This window comes from Thunnus albacares, chromosome 19 (genome assembly GCF_914725855.1).
Source record: "Thunnus albacares chromosome 19, fThuAlb1.1, whole genome shotgun sequence".
In the NCBI taxonomy this organism is placed as follows: Eukaryota; Metazoa; Chordata; class Actinopteri; order Scombriformes; family Scombridae; genus Thunnus; species Thunnus albacares.
In genome coordinates this window covers 13,409,464-13,423,901 of record NC_058124.1, presented here as the reverse complement: position 1 = coordinate 13,423,901, position 14,438 = coordinate 13,409,464, and the positions used below count along the sequence as shown (strand labels likewise).

General features: G+C 41.3%; 1 protein-coding gene across 1 annotated transcript in view; it reads right to left on the bottom strand.

Annotated features, from left to right (window-relative positions):
• Positions 1 to 11,078, bottom strand: part of LOC122969296 — a 53,261-nt gene extending 42,183 nt beyond the window's left edge. Inside the window, exons 1-2 of the mRNA XM_044334876.1 lie at positions 10,927 to 11,078; positions 10,769 to 10,841 (exon numbers count right to left, since the gene is read on the bottom strand). Coding sequence (XP_044190811.1) covers positions 10,769 to 10,795 — 27 coding nt within the window. The 5' untranslated portion in view covers positions 10,796 to 10,841; positions 10,927 to 11,078. The remainder of the gene's footprint in view (positions 1 to 10,768; positions 10,842 to 10,926) is intronic.
• Positions 11,079 to 14,438: the final 3,360 nt, after the last annotated feature.

Here is a 14,438-nt window from a genome sequence, read left to right as displayed (position 1 = left end):
TCTACCCCTATGTCCCGAAGAGGAGAGATCACGCACCATCCAACCAACGACAGGAAGAAGAACTATATGCAGCTAGTAACGAGACGAGTGAGAGAAAGAGCCCTAACCCTAACAAACTACCAGGAAGAGTTTGAAACGGCCAGAGACATCCCCCCCCCCCCAACACCTTTACATCTTCATTTGATTTATCAGTACTATCATCATTCAGGCATGCCCTTTCTTAACCCTATATCAAGTGGAGAAGTCCCTGGAGCATATCGATTGGATCAGGTCAAACGGTGCAAAGAAGTTGGGAAGTCTAATGCTAAATATTGTCACGATCTTTTGCGACGCAGAAGTAACTGGGTTCCTAATTGGGTCAAATAGAAACAGAGAGCTCCCCCCAAGGATAGTCTCAGCAAGGCATTCATTTTGGTGCATCTGGCACAAGGCAAGAGTGATCTGCTCAAATTGGCCAGTGGAGCAGGTAGAGGAATTGTTCTGTAATAGATTTAGCGCTACCGTGTTCCATTCACGGCCACGGTCTTGCCAGGGCAGGTTCACCATACAGTTTAGACCAGAAGGGGGTAGAATGGTGAAGATCCGCAAGGGAGGATGAATGAGTGTGCTTTGAATTTGCTTATTATTGTTTGGAACATCATATGTGTTGTATTTTTGGGAGCGATCATTTATAGCTGGAACAAGTTTGCCGCTTATAAGTAAAGATAATAACCAGATAAAATGCAAATGTACGGGAATTGGAGTTGTTTGGCAATGGTAGCCACGGCATCGGTACTGATAGTTGCAGGCGTCAAATTGTGGGAAAAGCACCAGGACTCCGCGACTGAAAAAGAGAAAAGAAGTGTCAAATCAGACTATTGCCTGAAGCGTTATGGAGGCATAGAGTTGGATTATGTCGAAGGTGAATCCACCACATATCAGTTTGATCTGTGCGACGTCATGTCATGCAAAGGTAAGGACACTTTGTGGAGGGGATATGACGTGTATGCTTGTGCCACGCTGGTAGTACAGGCGGATTGCATGGCGCAGAGACCACCATGCGGATGGACAGGGTGCACGAGTTTTTGCTCGGACTGGGGTCAGGTGGTAGGATATTCAGGGCGCTGGGATCCACAGTACACGTATGGGCCTACAGATAAAGCAAAGTTGATTAGCCTAACTAGGGGTCAACTGAATACAGACGGCAAAGGCGCTGACCCCTTATTACTCACGATACAACAGCTCACAGGAGGATTCTTTGCAGATAGTCACTCTAGCTCGCAGGTGTTGTACCTAATATTAGGAGTAGAGGTGGCAGGCAGCGACCCCCAGACTCCCATAAAGATCAATTTCTTGCAGCCCACACCTAACCTACCTCACGTAGCTGTCACCACCACACCAGACACTATCTTACCCTCCCCCGCCAATAAAATCAAAGATCAGGCAGTAGTACAGACAGACTACCAAAGACTATCGCCCCTTGACGTTATTCAAACTGCAACTGGGTACACCGATGAGAATTTGTGGTTAAAATGGCTAATTCAAAATACCAAAGAACAGATGAGTAGTGACTGCGTATCCTGTGCAGCTGCTCGACCTCACCTGGTGACCGCCCCAGCACCACTTCACTCGGAAGACACCTGGGGGTACGAGTGCATGTTAGGACTTACTCGAGCAGCTACACCGAATTGTTCCACCCTAGCGAGCGTATATCCACCCATACATAATCAGACTCAAACAGGACCGTTCAACCCCCAGAAGGGCATACACATGAATACACATGCTTCAATTTCTCTGCAACGAACCCTTCGTACCAGTTGAGAAAAATCCCTAACGACTGGTGCAACCATACCGAAGATGGTTCTAAGATAGGACAGTGGGCACGTAGTGGACTGTATTACTACTGTGGATATCAACGTCTTTTGGTAAGAATACCCTCACAAAGTAGCGGGAGGTGCGCAATGGTTCGTTTGCGTTCACCACTGATCATGATAGGACAGAAAAGGGTTCCTGCGCTCCCTCAGGCCGAACTCTCGAGCACCCTGACCCTTAGGAGGCGCCGGCACCTTATGAAACGAAGCACAAGTATGGCAGAGCACTTTGATCTGTCCTCATCAAAAGCCAATATTACACTGCCTGTTAACATCTGAACTCACAGTGCCAACTCAGTTCATGATCTTATATTTCTGCCCTCATTTCAATGCCTGTGTCAGTATCTTTTCTGGCGTAGGCACCAGGCTAGTAATTCTTATACGACTGAATGGTATCTGATATCCAGCTCTTATAATACATCCATGGTCTGAGACCAGCAGCAGCAGCAGCAGGAGTATGAGGTGCCAGAGCGGACAAAAGCAGAGCGAAAATTGCGAGAGGAAACAATGTTATCTATGAGTCTGTATTTGATAGATTAAGAAAAGAACTGTAATGCCCACTTAAGGTGTATAAAACCCTGTTGTAGGCGCTCCTCGGAGAGCCTTTTTCTTTGTAACCTCATCCTGTGTGTCGCACTGCGAAATGCTCCTTCTTGTACAAGAAAATAAATTCTGTTAAATTTTGATACTTCTGCTCCGGTCTCTATTGTTTAATGGTCATTACGAAGAAATTCTTTTAACAGAGACTGAGCTATTATTGAGCACAAGAGAGGTTGACGGACCATTTAGTTCTTGTGGGTGAAACAGCTACACCTTAGCCGTGAAGTGTCTCTCTCTACTCATTCTAGTTCACATGACACAATGCAATGATTTGCAGCAGTATTTAATTGAAATTAAAAACCTGTGAAGAGGTGAAGGTGGTGAAGAGACTGTGTGCAAACATGCATTTATAATGATCTTGAGCACTTATTCTATCCCTTCCAGACTTGCTATTGTTGTCTTTGGCTTTGCGGTATGCTCGCTTCAAATGTTTGATCTTAAGGCCTTTGCACATACACAGCGACGCGAATAAACAACACGAAATTGCGAAATAATCACCTGCGAATAGTTCACATCAAAACTATTCACACTGGCAGTGATACGAATTTGCGACAGAAACACAGAAACACGAATTTGTGAAAGAATTTGCGACAGCTCATTCTGCTGTCAGTCTGCCTGGTGAAAGCAGTTTGTCCAGCGGCTGCTTCTGTGGACAGAGACACTGAACACAGGTCGGAGCTGGTGTGGACTGAACGGATATAACGCTCTCCTCTTCTTTTGTCGAGTGAGGAGAAGAAGGACAAGATCATCATCACTGGAGGTGATGTTGCCTGTGGTCTTGACATCATCCTCCAGTGATGATGATGATGATGATGATCTCTGACCTGCGTTCAGCATCTCATGTCCACAGAAGCAGCTGCCTGTCAGCTGCAGCTCCTGGGAAGCTGAGAGGACAAACTGCCTTCACCAGGCTGACTGACAGCAGGGAGTTACTGAACCAAAACAGTTTGCATGTCGGCTCCACGGGAATAAATCCACAGTGTTTGTATTTATAAATACATGGTGATGATGTATATGATACATGATACATCAATATATTGATTCATTGGCTTTATTTCTCCGCCCACTGTAGCAAGTGAACCTACCTGTCTGCCTGCAGTGCTCACAGACAGACTGGGAGCTGATCAATCAATGTAGACACGGTAAATAAGTTCAAAACACATACAGCAGGATACTCAACACCCCACGTGGGCCGTCACCAGAAACAGCTGTCTGTGCAGATTACGCTTTGTGATTGGTTGATGCTTTTATTGTTGTTGTGTGAAAACTCAGAAAAATCGACCTCATTCCGAAAAAAATCACGTCGCTTTTTCGCTTCATAATATTCGCATTCTGTGTGAAAGTACTGTGAGAGGTGATGGGAAGCACACACTGCCATATTAATTACAATACTAGATTAACCATATGATAATCAATTATGCATTATATGCCTTATTCAATTGCTATGTGTGATATCAAAAGGTTGCGTCCTTTGCTTGCCACTATCGCTGTAAACAGGTTATGCAACAATAAATAGAAGTCAAAAGTACACTGTGTTCTGAGTATCTGGCGCATAAGTATGTCTATAGAAGGATGTGGTTAGGGATTAGAATTAAAAAGAGGTATAGAAAACCAGTTCAGACCAGAATGAGGGAGACAAACATAACCTCAAGCATGGGTGGTGAATTGGGGTGAAAAGTGAAGGAAGAAAACAACTCCTTTTTTGGAAAGGATAGACAACAAGCCAATTGGGGTCCAAACAAGAGATACACCCAGAAAGGGGGTAAAGACAAGGTATAAAATGCTCTGGCACAAAGACAAATCTTAGAACACAGGGCGCTTGGCCAAATGCAGATTTTCTCTGTAGAGTGTTCTCCAAAGATCTTCGATAAATAAATCCAGCTGCTACAAGGACATTACTCGATTGTGGTCTCGTTCTTCTCGCATCAACCAACTCGGGGAGGTTGGCTGAAAGTTGGCCTCAACAGTACTCATGACACAAACAGTTCGAAAAAATATATTGACGTGCGAATTAATCGCACGAAAAAAATCAGCATCCAGTGTGTAAAGGCCTTTACGCTGACATCACTGCCAGCTACGGCTGTAGCCATTTTCTTCCATCTTCTTAGCAATATCCTCTTAAACGCCCCAGTTACGAAAGGAGTTGTCTAGTTTTCTTTGGACTGAATTTTCTACCCAAATGGAGATTAGACATCTGGTTTCACTTGTACTTCAACCACATACATCTGCACTTCTCTCCATTTTTTCAACCACTGGCGCGCTTTTACCAAAACAACCGCCACGTCCTGCATTGATGATGTATTTTCCTGTTACGTCCTTGCCGGGGATGCATCAGGAAGCATTAGCGTTCACACTACAAAACATGTGGTCAAATGCGTCACAGACCACCTCGGCAAGTGGTTTGAGTGACCGGATCACAATGTGTCAAGTGGTCGTTTACACTTGTATTTAGCGCTGTCCACTTGTAATCCGATCACCCAAGACGCATTTTAAAACCAAGTGTAAACGGGGTCTCAGTCTCTCGCGCATTAAACGCCAATTTAACCTCTCTTGCGCAGTATAACTTGGTCTCTCTCTTGCACGCATTAACCGTCAATTCAAGCTTTGTTTGTTTTATATCAACTGTATTTCCATGACATTACCTATCAGGTTTATTACAGACAGGTGACAAATAAACAGGGAAAACCCTGAATAAAGGAATGGAGAAACATAATGAATGCAGATGCTTTCCTGCAGTTGTACTGCATCATAGAATGAGGTAATCAACACCCAATGCTATGGCCTTAGTAGTCACCAGACCTCAAAACCAGTTAAAACCAATGGGAGATTTTGCACCGACATTACCACCATCATCAAAACCCCAAATGAGAGGATGTGTTTTTGAAAGAATGATATTTCATCCTGCAGTGGAGTTGTAGAGACTTGTACAGACTATGTCAAGGAGCATTGAAGCTCTTCAATACCTGACTAACAAACTTCAGGTGTTTTTTTCTTCTTCACCCATTGATATCTAGCACTGACTAGCACTGATCAATAATAAGGAGACAGAACTCTCACAAAGTCTGGCATCAGCTTGTCTCTCCTAACTACAAACAAAGCTAATTTAGCAATCAAATAGTTGTCAAGATTTTAAAAAACTGACTCTGTGAACGTAACCTGCTCACTGGAAGGTTTTCTTCAACAAACCCTGAGTGTCTCTCTGTCTCTCCCCTCAGAGTTTCACTTCCTCATTCATTCAGTTTGTATCGAAGTCTATCCATTAATTAGCGTTTACTGCATGTCAGAATCAAAATCCTGGATGGATATTGATATTGATGATATTGCCAGATGTCCTTAGGACATATCCACAGACTGATGTAATGTTTCTCTGTGGGTACTACATGTATGCTCAACTTCCTCCTGGCTGGGTGGGTCGCTGTGTGGCTGTAGAGCCAACTGATCACTACTTCGTTGTTTCAGCTATGCCCCACTCTGGTGAACTTCCGGGTGAGCAGCGTATTAGGAGAGATTTAAGTCAGCCACATGATCCTGTCTGGGGCTCTAATGTTCCAGAAGACCATAAGTTGTGGTCCACGGGTGAAAAAGTCATGCTGTCACTTTTCCCATCTCTTCGTAAACACCACGCTGGCTATGTGGCGGGCTGAACCAGAGGAGTTGCAAGGCTTTAGGGCAGTTGTCCTTCAGAACCGCATTGTGTTGGATCAGCTCACTGCAGCCACTGGAGGTGTGTGTGCACTCGTAGGTGCCTCATGCCGCACATATATTCCTGCTAATGATGACGAGGGAGGAACCATTTCAGCAGGCAGTTGCTAATCTGACCTCATTGCGTGATGCTGTTGATCATGATTCAAAATTTGGCAGGTCCTGGTTTGTAACCGGTCCATGGTATGCTGTCTTTTTCAAATTGTTAGCTCCAATCACTCCATTTCTGATTCTGATCCTTGTAATTGCTTGTTGCATCATTCCCATTATCAAGGCACTGATAAAGAAGTCTGTAGCTATGGCTTTGACTGATGATTCTGATGGAAACGTAACTTACAAATGTGATGTATTTTAATCATTTCTATTAATTATGATGGCATAATCGAAAATGTCATAATTTTTAATCATTATTAATAATTAGTAATTAATTACTAACTTAGAGATAGCTACTGTTAGTTGATTTCATTATGATTGTAGTATTTAATCATGTAACTATGTAATCACTTTTTGAATCGACTCTTTAACCATGCTCGTTTATGATGATTTTGATGTTGATTTGCTTTGTCCTGTATTACAAATATCCTAATCAATTACACATTTAGTCCTCACTATACATTTTTCTATGTTTTTGATTTTATTCATTTGTTTCACTAAGTATAAACAGGGGGGAAATGATAGAAAAATCCATGTATTAGTTAAGTAGGTATGGTCATATGTATGTATATATTTGGCGGCAGGGCCTTGAGGGGAACACTATGATAGTCATATGGACATCATGGTCACCATGTGGAAGGGAGAGCTCTGTAAAGCTTTGTCTAGGTCTGTTAGAAGGAATCTGTAAACAACTAAAAAGTGCCTCTCAAGGGCATCAAGGCCGTCAATATATACTAGTGACTTTCCTTTGTCTTGTCAGAATTCTCCACGGAGACTCTGCGGACTCTCCGTGTCTGCAACATATGTTCTGTTTGAATTAAAGAGATGCTTGACTTCAACCAACCTCAGTCTATTGATAATTTATCCATCAGTTACTCAAGGACTATCTCAGTAACTGCTTTTATGCACATCAGTTGTAGAAGCGAAAATATGATGAGCATGTGGGAAAGTAATACACAAAACACTAAGGGTTGCACAACACCAATGAATAGGTGAAAACGATCTCCTTTAAAAAAGGAGTTGTTTTCGAAAGTTCTGGTTACAATCTCTGGGAAACAGAACTTTTACCAGATCGGCTTGACCTACGCCGATCATTGACCCGTCCAAAAAGCATTAGGTCTCCAGATAAACAGGAGACACCTGGAAATATTAGGAAAGGGGGAGCAAAGTACACCACACACACACAGCAGAAATTAAGAAATGTCCAAATGGTGCAGAGACATCTACACCTATTGGTCACAGTCCAAGTGATCATTATTCTTACGAAAGTGCCAAAAACATAAGCAGGATGTCACGTACGCTTTTGGTATAAATAGGTGTGGGAATGAAGTTGAAGGAGGGCTGCATTGATGATTTTCTGAGTTCTGTATGTTCGTGTGTAATGAAATAAACTCCCGTTGGTTGTCTGCTCATCTCTCTGGTCTCAGCGTTTGATGTGAACATCTTTAATATGGCCTGGTTTGAAACCCCAATACAGTCATTTCTTTGAATAGCGATTTTTGCCCTCACATTCAAATATTACACAGTGTCGAGTCTCCCTCAGCTCAGAATAAAACCTCAGCATGTCCTTCTGTTATAACACTGTGACTCTGTGCACACAAGACAGCTGTCTGTCAGAGCAGCTCCTGCACTGAAACATTTATAGCACATGATGAATAATCTCACTTTAAATTTAGAAAATTGGTATGAAGCTTTAGACATGTAGGATCAATTGATAATTATTTGTATCACTCATGAGGTTGTAATGGTGTCTGCCTTGTATAACCGATACCCCCTGCCAGTGTGGATAAGGCACCGGCAGACGCCTGTCCTTTACCTCTGACCTAGGTGTCAAACAAGTACCCAAAATCTGCACACGAGTCCACCTTAGCCCGCGTAGGGAAGCAATATTCAGCTTGGCTTCTATTATCACCAGCTGTCGTTGAATCACTCTAATTCGGGCCTATTTCGTCAGGAATGCATGACAGCTAGATTACTACGAAAATGTGTGGATGCAAACAGGTGCTGGAGGTTTGAAAGTACTCCAAGATGACCCTTTAACAGGCTCTCTCTAGAGGAGGTCCAGTCTGTCAGTTCAGGGCACTCAGCCATTTATAGTGGAGCTTTTAACAATATGATTGGTCTCACCGATGGAACATAATTCCTATAATATTGGAGATCATATGTTAATATTTCTGAGTGAGCAAGACTGAGCCAAGATACAAATAGATGTCTAAAACTTTAAAATCTACTGTGTTTTAACCTTGACGCCTTTTAAAATGCAAAATCATCAAAGATTATTGGATCAGACTGAGAGGTTACAGTCATGTCTCTGTGTCTTTGATCTATATATTTTTTAAATCTTCGACTATATTTTTCATCTCAGTTGCTTCCTCCTGTGTTTTGGCCCCTTCAGATTAAAGCTGAACAAATATATTTAAAAGTAAGTCTGGTAAATGCTGAATTAATGGACAATACTGAGTGAAACTTTATGAAACTTATTGATACTTTTCCTGGTCTGACTCAGGTTCTTTTTTTTTTTAAGATAAATGTGCACCATCTGCATACACATGCATTAATATCTCTACGTCCACTGGATTAAAATGGAGACTCTGCCTTTTATTCACCTGTCGCCATGGTGACTCATAGTATCAGAGCTCCATTGATAGTGTTTTTTTCCCCATTCACCACACACATGCTTAACTCAGAATAAACATACTCAGAGTTGATTGACCTGACTCTGATCAGCTGTTCTGGAACCGAAATCAGAGTTTCCCCATCTCAGGGTTCAGGTTTATACTCAGAATTTGTTAAACCTGCTTTCTGGAATAGACCCCATGTCTGACTAGTCTATAAACATTGCCACTAATTCACTGACTCCTGTTCTCAGTTTTAACATCCAGTTTCTCGATTTATATTCAACAGTCAAGAAACAGCCACCTGCACTAGTGTAGATTAGTTAGATTGAGAGTGCTATGAAAAACAAGAATGCATCAAGAACAGTATATAATTGGGTCGATCATAACAGGAAGTGATTATTAGAAGAATGGCTATTTCATATTTTAAATTATATTTATAAAAACATTACGTAGCCTAAAACGGTAGTAGGTTGCAGGCTACTAGGCCATCTTCAAAAAGGTCAAACAAGGACAAACACGGAGCTATTCTCAATATCACCACTAGCTGATGTAGTTGTAATGTTATACAGGAATTAATTATCATAACTTCAACAGCAGATTATTTTTAGCCTACATTATCTCAAATCAAGGACTATTTTAATGCACAACTCAAATGACTTTTGCCCCTCAAGACTTAATTTAGTCGAGGACTAGACCTTACTGCAAGAACCCCCTACTGGAGTTAACTTACGACTGATAATGAAAGCACAGTGCAGAGCGGCTGGATAAAAGGAGAGATCATTACACGCAGCGATGCATCCTCATATTTACAAATTATTCCATCTTAAGTCTGACTAAAACTTAAACTAAAGCAAAGTGGTCTGTGGAAGTCTGAATAAGTGACTTTCCACTTCAGATTGTTAAATCAAACGGGAAAAGCTCCGCCCTGCCTGCCTCTTACTGAGCTGTCAGTCTCCTCTGATCGATTTGTGACGGTGTGACTAAAATAACTCAAAGGGGATCCACAAATGTGTGATGTTTTTGTTACTTGTTTTTGTCAGTTCCTGAAAATAGTATCATTGCTTAAGTACAATCATCTGATTGCAGCGACTGTATGATACATTTTAAGAGACAAAAAGTGAGGTAGCAAAACCATAACTTTGCTCCGCAAATGCATCCTGACTGAATAATAAGGATGCATGTGGGACCCTTGAGGGGATTCCAGGGGCTCCGCAGCAAAAATAATTATAATTATTAATAAATAAATAAAATAATAAAATAAATAATAATTTATTTCCACTATAATTCCATCCATACCTAACACAATGAAAGACTGTTTGACTATTTTGTTCATGGGTTTCATACCCTTTCTGTCATAAAACATCTGAAAGTAAATATCTTATCAAATGAGGGTCTGTGGTCTAATTTGTGTCATTGTGTTTGAACGTGAAAAAGTTTGAGAACCACTGTTTTAGAGGTCATAGGGTCCTGAGCAATTGAGCAAATGCTCAGCGGGGATTTATTTGCTCCATTGCAACAACAGTGGTTCTCAAACTTTTTCACGTCAAGGACCCCTACTTAAACTGACACAAACTAGACCACGGACCCCCATTTGATGAAGATTTTTGCCTTCATATGTTTTATTACAGGAAGTGTATGAAAACCATGACCAAAAGTCAAACACTCTGTTATTGTTTTACTTATGGATGAAATTATAGTGAAAATAAATTATTTCCCTTTTTGATGGGGACCCTCTGGAACCCCCTCAAGGACCCCTGGGGGTCCCCGGACCCTACTCAAAGAACCACTGCTCTACAATTATTTTTTTTTTAAGTAAATAAATATGGCGAGCGCATTTCCACCCACCTGACAGGCTAAGCCGATGTGCTCCATTGCTTCTGAAGTCACTGCCGCAGCACCATGCAGAAAACAAACCCTTCTACCCAGAGAGGAAATGGACTTAAAGAAGTTGACACTTGCAACAACATCGCCTCATGCAATAAGGTTGGAGAGACGAAAAATACCCTCGTACGACAACGCCCGGGCGGGACTCCAACTGAAAGTTTCCGTGACAGTCTTCAAACAAGTGAGGTAAATAAGGTCCGCTGCAGCTGTTGTAGTTTTCTAAGCGGGAGATGACATGAGTGACTCCTCCTCCTTCAAAACTCACCTCACATTAGGGGTCATGCAGCAGGTCAGCAGGGTTCAAATTACAAGTATCAAAAGCAACTGAAAGCCACTTTGAGAAATTTAGGGGGAGCTCTAAAAAAAAGTCGTCGATTTTTGTGTAACAGGTAATAGATTTTGATTTTCTGCATATTGAGATTCCTGAAATAAATAATAATAGGCTAGCAAAAATATGTCAATGTTGTGTTTATTGGCTCATTACACTCTAGTCTCCCAACATCTGTCTCCACTATAATAAACACAACGCTGCTGTGGTCATCAGTGCATGACATGGATGATGGCGCACATTCAGTCCTATAGGAATTGCTCACCTGGTGCCCTGGCGCATACGCCAAAAAAAAGTTTCTAGCTTCCGGGTTTGCTTCCGCGTTGTGCGGTCCACTGAATATCATGGATGTATCATGGATTTATAGAACCTCTCTTCTCCTAATACATCCATGCTGAAAGTGTGCCACAGTGTTTCCCCCGCTGGCCCCGCCCGCGAGCTCCCGCTCGACCCATAGACTTTACATTGTGATGAAGTCACGGATTTTTAAATCGCTTTTCGCGGCTCGAGGAAAGTTTTACAAACATAAAATCTCCATGGATCAAAAGTTCATAACAGAAAGAGTCATATTTAACGCTGTTTGCAGCAGTTTCACAGGCGTCTCTTTTACAATGGTGGTCTATTGGGAAAATCCCTTTTGGACCGCAAGGGAATTTTTCGCTGCGATACTGGCCACTGGGAAAAATTGGCTGCAAGGCTGAGCAGCGGCGCCCTATCCAGCTTTTATTATACATCCATGGGACAAATAGCTACCGTACGTTTACGTCACTACGTTCAAGCAGTGAGGTAGTGAATTGTTACGTTGCCTCCAGGATGTTTCACTATGCAGTAGGTGTGTGTGTGTGTGTGTGTGTGTGTGTGTGTGTGTGTGTGTGTGTGTGTGTGTGTGTGTGTGTGTGTGTGTGTGTGTTCTCAGAGGAAAAGCTTTTTGGGACATTTTTACTGATTGACAGAGGCTTTTATCATGTACATTCTGTATTACCAATAAGATTAAAGAGGTACACCTCAAAATGTTACACACTATGTATCCAACAAATCTATATTTCTCCAAAATTTTAGATATTGAAAACAAATGTAATTTTTGCAGTGATGAACCAGAATCTTTAATGCATTTATTTTACCTTTGTATACATTAGTTACTTTTTGGACTTGAATGAAAGATTATATATTGTGTAAAACTAATTATAATATTAAAATTGAGTGTAATAATGTCATTACACATTTTGAACATGATAAATATAGCATTGGATTCATTGTAAACCTATTGAATATCAGGGTTAGAGCCAATCAGAGGCAGAGTAGGGGTGGGTCTTTGCAGAATCCCAGTGAGAAAAAAAATAACACGTTGTTAGCTGGTTCTGATGGTCAATCTGGGCACTGTTTAGGAGCCTAGGTCACAGACCAGTGAAGCACTGTTCCTATTGGTGAGGCTTGAGTTACTACACTGCCTGCTTGTTTATTGTCAGGTTTGTCAAGAATTTATGTACGCAAATGTAGTAGCGCACCAGGGGTGAGCAAGAACAAGTACCATCTTCCAGTGTCTCTAATCACTGAATAAAATAATTATAATAGCACAGTAAATTATTATTATCAGTGAAATCAGTATGTGTTAAAGAGGTCTCTTCTCCTCCTAGAAGTGTGTTACAATCTGATAGAGAGCCCCAGCATCACAGGCAGGTACACCTCTCTTTCTAGGCTTTACCCCGATACGTTAACCCTTCTTAACGCTGGTCCTTCACTTGAGAGATCCAAATCAGCACTACTAACACATTAGAGAATAGTTAGTATGCAAGAGGCCTTACCAGAATGTAGTTGAAGAAGCCTTGGATGAGTAAAGTTTAGGAGTTCAAAATATGAGAAGTTTCTGTCTTTCAGGAGATCAAAAATGATCTATGTTAACTTATTCAGCACAAAAGTACAAAAAACAGTAAGCAAAAATATCAAAAAATCCACCAAAGAGCTCTGCTGGAAACTCAAAGCCTGGCTTCTAACTCCTCTCCCCAAAGAATAAATGTCCTTTAGTACTCAGGGTTAAAGGGGAGGTCTTCCTACAATTGTCCTATCAAATATCTGCACACATCATGCATATATTGTTTAAAAGCATTTAATTGGTTTTGTGGCACATGCATACATTATAATATTCAAAAATATACATAAGGATGATATCATAAGAAGCTAATGTGGAAAAAGATCAAAAAGGCCATCTTTACAATAGTGACTAAAACAAAGATCCTCTTGTCGTTCAGTTCATTGAGACAGAAGTATACTGTTCTCTGGAAAACCCTGAACATGAACGATTAGCAGCAGTTGTAATTAATAATGGTTGAACACAGCAACTGCATGTCAAATTGACAGTGTCAAAAACATGTCATCATACAAAGATGTCTGATAGCAGTTCTTCAACTGATAAGTCCAGAGCTTTCAACACATAGTGCGGAGCCATCCCTCATTAAGAAAGTCAGAGATCTGTCACCAGATAATAGATCCAAACATTGGCTGTAGTCAACAGAGACAGAAAAGGCCTCTTACAGACAGTGCGTTAAATAACACCTCTTCTTGGTGCTGCTCTGACACTCTACACCGTGTAGAGTGCGGCTGTTGTCTTGCTAGCCTATGTTTCGTGTAAGACCAACAGGTGTTCTAATGTTATCATGTGATGTAACCTAAGTCTGGTCTGTTTAGATGTACAACCATTGGTTGATTCCCTGTGTGGAGTTTTTTTGTTGTTGTTGCTCAAGTGATATAAAAACACTGCAACAGTGACATGTTTTTGTCTCCTTGTGGTACCTGCATGGCTAGATTTTCTCTGTGTGAAGTGAAATGTTATTGACTGTGTGTATATAGTAACAGTACAATGTTTTTTGTAGTAACCCTTCAATTGACTGCACATGTCCATGTATGTGTGTGCATGTGACATGGTTAGTAGCACACCGGAAAATAGGGCTCCCCTGAAAGCCACTGTTCCATTTGTTCCCTGGATTTGGGGTCATGCTGCAGGAAGCATGATGGTCAGAAATATGTTGAATGATGTTGTGTGTGTATGGAAAGCCAAGTAGTTAAAATATAAAGTACCAGTCAAAAGTTTGGACACAGCTACTCATTCAAGGGCTTTATTTTTATTATTCTCTACGTTGTACAACAGTACTGAAGACATCAAAACTATAAAGTAACACATATGGAATCATGTAGTAAACACAAAAGTGTCAAACTGTTAAAAGCTCCACCATAAGTGGCCGAGACAAACTCCACTCAAACCTACGTCTGACAAAATTGATGACAAATTGATATAATTAATACATGGAA